Source organism: Onychomys torridus, chromosome 17 (assembly GCF_903995425.1).
Source record: "Onychomys torridus chromosome 17, mOncTor1.1, whole genome shotgun sequence".
NCBI classification, from domain to species: domain Eukaryota; kingdom Metazoa; phylum Chordata; class Mammalia; order Rodentia; family Cricetidae; genus Onychomys; species Onychomys torridus.
In genome coordinates, this window is record NC_050459.1 from 47,168,977 (window position 1) to 47,181,528 (window position 12,552).

The window sequence follows — 12,552 nt, forward strand, 5'->3', positions numbered from 1 at the left end:
ATTGAAGTTCCTCAATTACAGTGACCTCGACAGTTGACATTTAAGAAAGCAAATCTCTAGCTTGATATTTACCCAAATTGTTGATGTAGCTAGGATTCCCTTTAATTACTTTCTTGGCATATGCAGGGTTATGGTTATACTCATATCAAAAAATCATTTTGCAGCTAAAGAATATAAAATTTTGTCAATTGTGCTATAAAACTACAAATAAATTAAGGTGATTAATTTATAAAGTAAATATATTATAAAGATTATAGTTCTTTGAAAGAATCATAACATCTCAGTTCATTTCTATCAAATGCCAAATAGAAGTAGTAGTGTGTTTTAGTTCATTTCATACTGATTTGGGGAGTCAAGGATCTCTAAGTATATAAAACCCCACTGTCAAAATGTAGAACAAATGAGTCACAAATATAGCATGCATGAAGTAGCATACAAAAACATTCAAAGTGTAGGAGCTACTAATTATTACCCAACATTTAGAATTAGTCTACACATAATGCATACATCTTTCTAAATTTTCAGAGATGAAAATGGACTAATAAAATTGACTTTATCATGGAACACATCATTTTTCCCATTGAGAATTGTATAGAGCCTTAAATTCATTACCACTTATTTCAGACAGCAAAATCAATTGCTAGCAAATCTGTCAAGTGAAGTTTTCAAATAATGAAATAATTCTTTTAAAAGCAACTTTATCCTTCATAAAAGTTACAAATTCTGTTTAAAGGGGAAAGCCAGGCAGTGGTGGCGCAAGCTTTTAATCCCAGCACTTGGGAGGCAGAGGCAGGCGGATCTCTGTGAGTCTGAGGCCAGCCTGGTCTCCAACGTGAGTTCCAGGAAAGGCACAAAGCTACACAGAGAAACCCTGTCTTGAAAAACAAAAAACAAAAAACAACAAAAAAGAAACTTTTATTTGCTTACATGGTTCCCAACATAAATCTACATGAAAAATTATTCTATGCCTTGCAGAAAGTGTATGCTTCAAGTAATATGCTTTGCAAATGTAGCACATGAAATATCTTATTTATAAAAATGTATATATACATGCATGTTAATCATTCATTACTTTTGAATATCACTTTCAATGGCATGAAAATGCCTTGACGATTGAAAAATAAAGCCTATAAGCACATTGTGCTAATTCTTCTATCTATTCTGACACTACTTCCTTTCATTACAATATAGTAACATTTAAAAATTTTGTTTCCACCTCATTTTTAGAATAATATGTTATAATTCCTAAGATTTTGCTTCTTGCATATGGAAAGAGGGAGTGTCATTTAGGAGTTATATAAATATATTTATCCAAATACTGGCTTCTTTAATTCAATAATATTCAGCATAATTTCATATTTCAACATTAGTATGTTTATGATTAGAAATATTTTCTTATTTGTGTGAAACTTCTCATATATTTAAGAAATTTAAATTGTGTTTCAAGACAATTAGAATCCAAAATAGCTAGTTCCCTTTAAGCAAACCATTACTAACTGCTCTGAAGTGTGTGTTGTCAAGCATGTTGCAGGTATAACATAATGGAAAGTGTTGGCCAAAACTTCTATTTTTCTTTGACATGAGCTTGAAAAAGAAAAAGAGGTGGTACAGCAAGATCATGTGAACTTTGCATTTACTACATAGGAAAATACATATCTGGATGTTTGTATAATGTTCCCAAAGTAAATTTCTGCAATTGTGTCTACACATAAAGTTCATATATTTAAATTTATAGTTTTGAGAATGCTGTAAAAAAAAAAAAAACCCTCTGTGTAAAAAAAAGAAAAGAAAGAAAATTGTTTTCTTTTCCTGCTTAATAAGGGTGGATAATGGTGGAGACCTGCCTGGGTGGACAGAACACAGTCATAAACCTTCCTAAGCTCCCCTGTAAGAGAAAATCCCCAATGCTCCAATAACTGAGAGCTAGAAGCTGAGAGGACTCCTGTAATTCTGCCATTTAAATAGCTTAGATCTTTGTTTTGTCAAAAATTTAGACTAAAAAAAAAAAAGATTGCAGCAACCAAATATACACATGCCACAGGTGGGGAAGGGGACCTGTGTCTGAGACTTTATATGAGCATATTAATGCATGTTTGTATCTGTGTGTAATTTAAAAAAAAAAAAAACAAACTGTTGAAATCCATCTTTACTATATCACTCTGTCATTCCATTGGGGACTATATGGTCTTGCCTTTATTTGGATTTTTTTTTTTTTTTGAGAAGCTTTTTTACATAGGACAGACTAGCCTCAAATTTATTATATAGCCCAAGAGGATGGCCTGGGACTCCTGATGCATCTTCCTTAGAATCTTGGGTGCTGGAATTAGTGCCATATGTCACCTCATTGGGCTTAAAATGTAAATGTCGACTCTTCAATTAATTTTGTGTTCCATATTTCAGCTATAACCAACAGCTAGAAACACTACATCAGACAAATGTAGGATAAATTACATACTGTCAAAATGAAAAAGAAGTGATTTCTACGGCCATCGTAGCAATATGTGTCCACCTATAACCACATATAGAAGGATAATAAAGATTATTTCCGCTGGGCAGTGGTGGCGCACACCTTTAATCCCAGCACTCAGAGGCGGAACTAGGCGGATCTGTGTGAGTTCGAGGCCAGCCTGGGCTACCAAGTGAGTTCCAGGAAAGGCGCAAAGCTATACAGAGAAACCCTGTCTCAAAAAACAAAAACAAAAACAAAAAACAAAAAGCAAAACAACAACAACAACAAAAAAGATTATTTCATGGTAGGATACTAAAGTTTGGCTAGAACTTACATACAAAATTATTGCTAGTAGTTTGGAAAATTGATAAATACTGTTTAAAATTATCATGGACAATACACATTCATGACCAAACTATAAAATAAAACAATGACTGTATTAGTTACTTTCTATTGCTGTGGTAACATAACCAAGAAAACAGTTTGAATAAAGAATTTATTTGTGGGTTTATGGAACCAAAGGGATAAGAGTCCATTACCATCTTCATGGGGGATCATGTAAGCATGGTTCTGGAGCAGTAGCTAAGATCTTGACCCACATGCATGAATCACAAAGCTAACTCAAAATGGCGTCAGTCTTTTGAAACTTCAGTATCTGTCCCCAATGACACTTCCTCCAGCAAGCCAAAAACATCTTCCCCAAACATCTATCAAATGAAGACTGGGTATCTAGATATCTAGGACTTATGGGGAACCCCTCCTTCAAACCACCACAATGACAAAATAATGTAGTGGACAGAGATTTTCCCTTAGGATTAACTGAATTTTTTAGGATAGTATGACATGTTCCAGCAAATACCGAGTGCACAAACAAAGTTTAAACATGTTGCCTTGTTGTTGACTTTAGCTTTTGGTTGTCTTCCAAGAGGAAAGACTGAAAGATATAAACAAAAATAGCAAGAAAAGTAATAGCACACTGGAGATATGGACCAGAATGAACGTACATTTCTCGTAGTCTTAATTCATCATCACACAAGTAAATAAAGATGTTACATCTCTAAGATTAAAAACAAAAGGCATATAGCATACCCAGGATAAAACATGCAAGTATTTGTATAAGTATTGTTGGAGATGAAATGTTTCACTGGAATTTGTTAGTATGAAGTAAAATATGTGTACTGAAAGTCCTAGCTATCCTATGTTGTTTTTGGAAATAGCTGATATTCCCTTTGCCTAAAAATATATACATGCTTATCTTGCATAAGTTCACTTGCTTATTCCCCAAAATATATGTGGCAAGCATGTTAAATTTTATTTTAAATGAAAAAAAAAATACAGTGAATTGTAGTTAACTTTCAGGCATACCTTATTTCTAATGAATTACCATAAATTATAGTGTTTGTATAAAACAACCTATTTTGATAGCATCTATTATTGCTGCCCATCAACATATACTTGCTTCTAGGTCATCACCTGGACTGTTTTCATGCTCTACAAGAGGCTGTAGTTGCCATGACGTAGCAAATAACACAGCAAGAAAAAAATCAAACTTAATCTAAATCAAGTAAAGCCCTGTAATAGACTCTCTCATGAACCTAAAGGAGCCATGACCCTTGGGAGAAGTAAAGAAAGGAAGAGTGAACCAAATTAAATTAGTCAGTGCCATTTGCCAAAGGGGATGGTGTGGGTGAAACATATGGGGTGTTTTAGATAAGCTGCCATATTGAAAATAATGAATAGACCATTCCTTAGAATTCTTACAGACTGCTGGAAAGGAAAACGTTGATAAACCGTCAGAGGTGATGTTCGGAATGACAGTAGACACGGTTGTAAAGTGCAGATTTAGAAGACAGACCTAGAGATATATGTCTGTAGTCCCAGCACTGGCAAAGCCAAGGATCCCAAGTCCAAAGTCAGCTGACACTACATAGTGAGGGCCTGCTTCCAAACAAACACAATTCAGAGTTGCTTTTTCTGCCAAATAAAACACAAAACCAAACAGTTGTATGGTTTCACAGTAGTTCTTAGGCTGTCATTGAAAGAGAGTGTTTTGTCACATTGAGTAGTCTATGAAACTTTTCTTAGCAATGTCCAAAGCACATGGCCTATTTGTTTGCATTCAATGTACTTTTTAGGATTTCCACAGATTATTTCTGTGTTGTAACATTTTGGAATTCATTCTGCCTTCTTCCATCACATATTGTTGTTTATAATATTGCTTTAAAATGAATGATGTATGATATCCAAGTAAATATTTGCCTTTGTTGTCCACACCAATGTCTGTTGACAAGTCAAGTATTAAAGATCAATGCATGCTATCTAAGTTAGAATATGAAAATCCAAGGAGCCTCCTGGATAGACATTAACTCGGAGAACAGTCTGCAGAATATATCTGCATTTGACTCAGAAGATCTAGAAGAAATTCAATCTAATGGCACAGAACACAATTAATCCCAAATGATAGCTTCTAAATGTCATTTTCCAAAGTAGTATTAGTAGTGATGATGATGATGATGATGATGATGATATACAATACTGTGGCTCTGTGAAGAATGGTTCCCTCTAGGTAGAGGCAGTGAATAGCTGAGGTCTGTCACACTAAAGTGCCCAATGTTGTGGCCATTAATATGAATGAGCTCTTGTTAGCCAAGGGCAAGATAATTAGAACATCCAAGGAGTAATTTAAATCTTTGACTGAAGACTATTTGTTCAATTTTTTTTTCTAAAAGAAATCATGATTATTGAAAGGAGGTAGGGAGGAAGGGAGGAAAAGGGTGTAAGAAGAAAGAAAAGAAGGAAGGAGATGGCCATGAAAACAAAAATACAAGAAAACATGCTCTTGGATATTTTTGGTGGAATGGAAAGTGGAAATTATGCTTGATCGAGAGATATTAGAGCTATGGGTTCTATGCTTCAGAAATAAGACAGTAAAGGTGTTTGTATGTGAATGTCATCATAATTGAATTAGGATTTGCAAGGCAAAAGCTAAAAGCCACTTAAATTGTTATTAAAAGAAATAAACCATATTACAAATTTTCATGAAAAGTTATGTAGAGAAAAACTATCAAATGACCTCTGTAGTTGCCTGAAATTTATATTTTGTTTGGTAAAGGAAATTACAGGGTAATATAGAAGGCATTATTGCATTTCTCAGTAAGTTAAAACAATGTATCATTATGCAAAGAAACCTGCTTGCTTTTAAAAAGGGTAAATCAGGAGTCCTTTTTGACCTTAACTTATAAGGGTAACCTCAGATTAAAAGCTGGCAGCAGGTGAGGTGGGGATAGTTTGAGAGGAGACATTAATGTTTCATCTCCTCTGTTCTTAGGTATTTTCAAGCTTTCCTGTAAGCATGTTTTGTAACATGCACAGGCAAAGAATGATACTTCTATATGCCAGTCTATATATTGTTTAGCTCCTGTTTAATTTGTTCCCCCAAAGGTGTCAAGCAGCCAACAAAACTTGTCCAGCCAACTATGTATGGAATCATCACATGTGCCGATGTCTGGCTCAGCAGGATTTTATCTATTATTCAAATGCTGAGGATGGTAAGTGAAAAAACACTTCTGTCTATATCTTATCTGGATTTTGATTAACATATTTTCATACTAAATTATCACAATATTCTGCTCATCACTCATTGAAATGAGTATAAAGTAGAATATCAGCTGCTTCCTTTGCTCTTAATTTTAACTTCTATATAAAGACATGTTTACATACATTCTTTTACTGAAAAACTGAAGGGAGGATGTTATGAATGCATGTATGTTATGCCACATCCTCAACCAAGTAAGGCCCAGTGAATATGTATTGTGTTTTCCTAGACTCAACCAATGGATTCCATGATGTCTGTGGACCCAACAAGGAGCTGGATGAAGATACCTGTCAATGTGTCTGCAAAGGGGGGCTTCGGCCTTCCAGCTGTGGACCCCACAAAGAACTAGACAGAAACTCATGCCAATGTGTCTGTAAAAACAAACTTTTGCCCACTTCATGTGGAGCCAACAGAGAATTTGATGAAAACACATGCCAGTGTGTATGTAAAAGAACCTGTCCTAGAAACCAACCCCTGAATCCTGGAAAATGTGCCTGTGAATGTACAGAAAACACACAGAAGTGCTTCCTTAAAGGGAAGAAATTCCACCATCAAACATGCAGGTAAGAAGTCTGCAAAAAACAGCGATAATTCCCTTCTAAAAAATGCAATATTCTCAACCAGGAGCCGTTTTCTCAACCCACACTAGCAGCTGCTTGTTAGAACGAAGCCAATAAATTATCTGAGAAAGAAATGCAGTTATGTAAATCAATGCTATTCTTTCTTGACACTAGACTTTTGTGAGATTTTTAGCTTTTTTTTTTTTTTGCTATATAGCTAGGCTAACTTAGAACATGGCATATTCCTGCCTTGGTATCATGAACTGGAGAGATTTCAGGATTACATGAGCACATTTGGTCTTTGAGACTTGATTAACCCCCAAAGCAACCTGGGAACATCAAAATTAAATCTTTTTCCTAGATGCTAATGTAGCAGGGTGACATATGAGTTCTCTTAGAGAATGGATATATTATTTTAGAAATGCATTCAGCAGTCCATGTCTGATGCCTCCAAAAATTATACATCCAGGTATAATTTAGGACCAAATTTTCCAGTGCATCATTTTAATGCTCAAAAATAAAGCACAGCACCATTCCTGCAGAAGTTTTATCAGAAAATGACATATTTGTATTAAATGCTTAATGAGAACTAGATAGGTGTTCTAGCTTGCTTTCTGTTGCAAAAAGCAACTAGGGGAAAAGGGGCTTATTTGACTTCCAGGTAACAGTCTATCATCAAGGGAAGTCAAGGCAGAAGCTGGAAGAATTGAAGAAAACCTGGAGGAATACTTTATATTGTCTTGCTCTCAGACTTCCTTGCAGGGCCAAAGCCTACCTGTCTAGGGATTGTACCATCCACAGTGGGCTGATCCTACATCAGTTACCATTTAAGAAAATGTCTCACAGAGACGGGCATAGGCTAGTCAGTTCCTTAGTTGAGGTTCACTCTTCTCAGATGCCTCCAGATTTGTGTTAGGTCGATTGATGAAGCTATGACAATAAATTAAAATGCTGTTAAAAGTCACTGGAACAACCTTTAACTCCAGCTCCAGAGGATCCAACACCTTCTTCTGGCATCTATGGTCACCTGTGCTCACAGGCACATAATCAAGACAAACACGGACATAAATACATAGTTAAAAATTTAAAATGAAATCATTGAAAGTTAGTCAAGACGCATTTTTTTGAAATGTTATTTTATTTTACCTGTATGGGTGTTTTGCCTCTATGAATATGTCTGTGTTCCTGGTGCCCACAGAAGACAGAAGAAGACACTGAATCCCTAGAACTGGAGTTAAGCAGTTGCAAGTCAATGTCTGGGTTCTTGGTGCTGATCCTGGGTCCTCTGAAGGAGTAGCAAGTACTTTACCACTGAGACATCTCTCCTGCACCATCAGTAGTGTTTTACAGCATGGTTTTGCTTTCTTTTTCATCAGGAAAAATAAATGAGGTTCATGGACTCACTTTCCATTTTTATGTCTGAATGTATATCTCTTTCATCTCAGAAAAAAAAGACAACTACTCTTTAATCTAGATCTTTGTTGATGGTTTTGCCGTATTCCTTCAATGTTGGTCTAGCAGCCACGCCTCTGCTTAAGTTATCTCAGTTGATGAAGATTGCAGATTTCTTTTTGTTTTGTTACCCTCTTACTTTGATGCTGTTTGTCAGAGTTGCTCCACTTCATATGGATTTCTCCACTCTTCCATCTCCAATCTCAACAGGGACTCAAGCCTGGCAGAGGCCTTTCTGTTTAGCTGTTTTTAAGCCTCTGAGTTGCTAGATCCAGAAAAGACCATCATATTTATCTAGACCAGTGGTTCTCAACCTTCCTAATGCTGCAACCCTTTAATTCAGTTCCTCCTGTTGAGTGACTCCCAACCATGAAATTATTTTCATTGCTATATTGTAACTGTAGTTTTGCTACTGTTATGAATTATAATGTAAATATCTGATATGTGACCCCTGTGAAAGGGTCATTCGATTCCCCCATGGGGGTCGAGAACCATAGGTTGAGACCTACTGATTTAGAATGTCCTTAATGTTTTCATTTTTCTAGTTCTCTCCTCATACGTGAGATTCTAGTGTCCTGCTGTTCATTAACTTTTCTCTTTCATTGAGTTTCTTCTTCCATCTACCATTTAAGTATGGGCAGATAGTACCCTTTCAGAGTCTAAAAAAGCCATTGCCTTTTGATTTTTAATGTTGTATCCTCATGACTGTTTATCATTTATCTTGTACCTCAGTAAGTAGAGCTGATCTTTTGAGTCTCAAGAGTTTGTGCTCTCATTTTAACTTATAATTCTGAAGATCTGTCATTTATAGTTACTGCATAATGGGGCGCCACTAAATTCAGGTATTTCATTGACTGTATTTTTTCCTCCTGCGTTGTTGCAGACTTATTTACAGGAAAATTAATACTTACTTTAAAAAACATTTTGAATAATACACATTTTCCAATTTTACTTGCATATTCATACTCAACTTAGCAAGAGATATTTCTAAAATACAATATTATATCCAAAAGAACACAGCTGTTACATTTCAGCAGACCTGACTAAACCATGTTCCACATTGAATCTTTTTTTCAGTGAATCTAGTACATATTGCCAAATTTGAACTTTTTCTTACTGCATATAAACTAGCCGGACATCATAATTTTCTACAGGGAATTGTCACTTTAGCTGAGTAGATTATATTTACATCGTTATATTTTTGCTTAACAAGTCTTTCATAAGATTCTTTCCTGCATTTCTGGTATCAAAAGTTGAAGCTGATGTGTTCTGGGCTCATGGCCATAGAACAATCAATACTCCCATCCCTAAACTTTATCACTGGGCTAAGTCTTTACATTTATTGCAGGTTGTTGTGTGATCATTTTTCTAAGTGTATAACTCCAGAGGTTATGGTGTCAAATGGTTGGAACAAAATAGAAAATTGTAATATATATACATATATATGTATATATTTCTCTTAATATTTATTCCAATGAAGAAAGGCAGAGTGTATTTTCTTTTTCCTGCCTTAATCATCAGCTACCATTGACCACCAAGATCCATATGCTTTTCTAATGAAGAAATTATATTTATTATGTAGTTATGAATATTTTTTAAGTTCTTAACAAGACTTTTATACCATTGTCCTCTAAAGCTTATAGAACGTTCCAGAAATGAGGACTGAATAAATGTAAGAGCTAGGAAGACAGAGCAAAGACTGCCTTCTTGGAAAGACATAGCTCTCACAATTATAAGCTCGTTGTAATTATAGATGCTTTACTGGGTTACAGAGGAATGGGCCTATGTGGGGCAAGGATGAAAGAGAGGCTAAGCACAGCCCCTCATGGCTGAATTATTTGTTCCTGGTAATTCAGGGAGAGAGGGCTCATTGCCATCAGTTGTATACCTACTCATGACTCCCTCCCCAGGCTCTAGTGAATCCTCCCAATCCAGGGATCACTCAGCTGGCCATGATTAAAACGAACGGTTCATAAGCCAAAATAAAAGCCATGAATGTGTGAATGGGGCTGGTAGGGAAGAGAAGGAGTTGCTAGGGGCAGCAGGAAGATAAGAGAGAGTACAAGGTGAGAGTAATTGGAGGCACATGAAATTGTAAATGATAAAATGAATAAAATTAACAATTTTAAATATATTTTAAAAAAGTATTGGCTGTGCTTTCCTTTCTACATCAACTGAGGTGAAATTTGAATTGTTGAAGTTCACCCTCACTTTTCCTTTCTGGTCCATTACACAGCGAAGCATACTCCTCTTCCATGACATTCATCAAAGCTAGAGTCAATTTACCATAGTAAACAGAACTCCCAAGAGTCAAATGATGAGTAATTTGTCCTTTCACCCACTCCCAGCAATTGGAAGTCTAGTGTGGATGGAGAAGGGCCCCTAACGGTTCATGTTTCCCCCTACCATCCAGAGTACAGGTGGAGAAGGACGAGTTATCCACCATCATCCAGCCAGCTACAGAGTAAAAACACAAGAGTAAGGATGGGGTTGCTCGCCAAAGACTATGGTCCTGCCAAGATGGCTGGGTTTAATTGCCTGGAAGTCTGGTTCCCAGGCACATCTCAGACTTGTGTGAGCACTGCCAGGCTTATGTGATCACAGGAAATCAGCAGACCTTAAATACTCACTTTCAAAATTTCTGTTTTATGTTACTTTCATCCACAAAGCAGAAAGCACTTCAAAAGAATTAATGCTTACAATAGCCCAGCTTTCCATTGCTATGTCAGCAAGAGAGACATGTTTTTAAAGGCATTTCCACTCCTCTATCGTTCCATAAACCTCAACACACACTCAAACATTTATAGGCCTAGAAACACATTTATAATGAAATTAGTAATCTTTCCCGGTTTAAACTTAAGAAAACATAAAAGCTGATTTTTAGCACCGTGACTCTCTACTTTGGTCTTCACCATGTGTTTCTCTCTGTTTTTCTAGTTGTTACAGACGACCATGTCCAAATCGACTGAAGCATTGTGATCCGGGACTGTCATTTAGTGAAGAAGTATGTCGCTGTGTCCCATCATATTGGAAAAGACCACATATGAACTAAGATGTACCAGTTTTCAGTTCATTTTACCGTCTTGAAAAAACTGTTGCCACGTTAGAACTGTTTATGCACAGAAAGACTCTGTGGGACCATGGTGACAGAGGCCCAAATCTGTGTTTCCTGAACCATGTGGTTAGCTGCAGGAATGGACTGGCACTCATCTGAAAAGACCTCTTCAAAGACTGGTTTCCTATGGGTGACCAGACAGCTGAGGTTTTTCTCTTGTGATTTAAAAAAAAAAAGAAAAAGAAAAAGAAAAAAAGAATGACTATATAATTTATTTCCACTAAAAATATTGTTCCTGCATTCATTTTTATAGCAATAACAATTGGCAAAGCTCACTGTGATCAATATTTTTATAACATGCAAACTATGTTTAAAATAAAGTGAAAATTGTATTATTAGCTGTGAAGTTCAGTCCATTGCCATCTTACATTATATTGCAGGTTTTAGGAAATGAAATGTCAACTTCCTAAATCCTCTGCTTACAGATGTGTGAGTTGTTTTCCTTTTTTAAGTGATGAGTACTCTGCAGACTCAAAGCAGATATCATGGGCACTGTGCATTCATTTGCATTCTGGATACACTAGGTAAGGCCTACATTTTTCAATTTTGATGAAAAAAGGAAGAGAGGGGGAGAAAAAATCAATTTGACAACAGCATGATGTTTTTATTTTTTTAAAGCAAGTTCAATGGTGTTTAAAGAGAAAAATCATGAAAATCATAGTCAACATCTTTGAAGGATAGCATGGTACATGCTCGTCCAATGTTCTCCATCTTTGAAGGATAGCATGGTACATGCTCGTCCAATGTTCTCCATCTTTGAAACTCATCTGAAATCCAAATCATTTTTCAACTCATTTCTTCTAAAAATGAAACAAAACATACTATGTGTAAGTTACTATTCATTTGGTAAATCATTGCTAGATTATGTACATTGGGAATGTATTAATTATTTTAGCTATTTTAGCAAATAAAATTTTAGCTTCATTTGGTGAGCCTCCTGAGGCTTTTTAAAGGTTTGAACCCAAGGCAAGGACTGTTATGTATTAGCTTGAATATCAATCTAAATCTTGTGTTTCTTAAAATATATTGGCAAAACAAAACAATAAAAAAAACCCACTAAACTAAAAATTAAAGCCAGAAGTATCCCAGAGACAAAAAAGTTTATTTGTCCCTGGAGATGTAATAATTCTGATGGAAAAGCAAGAGTAGCATAGACAAAGATAATACATTACCGGAGAAGCTTGCAATTTTATGTGGACCACAAAAATCTCACTTCAACACATTGTAATGAATGTTTGGTTTTTTTGTTTTTTTTTTTTTTTAACCATCAGTATAGATGGACTGGGGCTAAAGCTGAGCAGTTGTTTAGAATATCCACACATGTGATTTAACAAAAAGCTGAAAATTAGAGTGAGAATGCTCTTAAACTCTGCAAAGAATC

General features: G+C 35.7%; 1 protein-coding gene across 1 annotated transcript in view; it reads left to right on the plus strand.

The window, feature by feature from the left end:
• The window catches only part of Vegfc (vascular endothelial growth factor C), a 103,257-nt gene extending 91,537 nt beyond the window's left edge, over positions 1-11,720 (plus strand). The window contains exons 5-7 of the mRNA XM_036166422.1: positions 5,891-5,997; positions 6,274-6,607; positions 10,994-11,720. Of these exons, the coding sequence (XP_036022315.1) occupies positions 5,891-5,997; positions 6,274-6,607; positions 10,994-11,108 (556 nt within the window). The 3' untranslated portion in view covers positions 11,109-11,720. The remainder of the gene's footprint in view (positions 1-5,890; positions 5,998-6,273; positions 6,608-10,993) is intronic.
• The last annotated feature ends 832 nt before the right edge of the window (positions 11,721-12,552 follow it).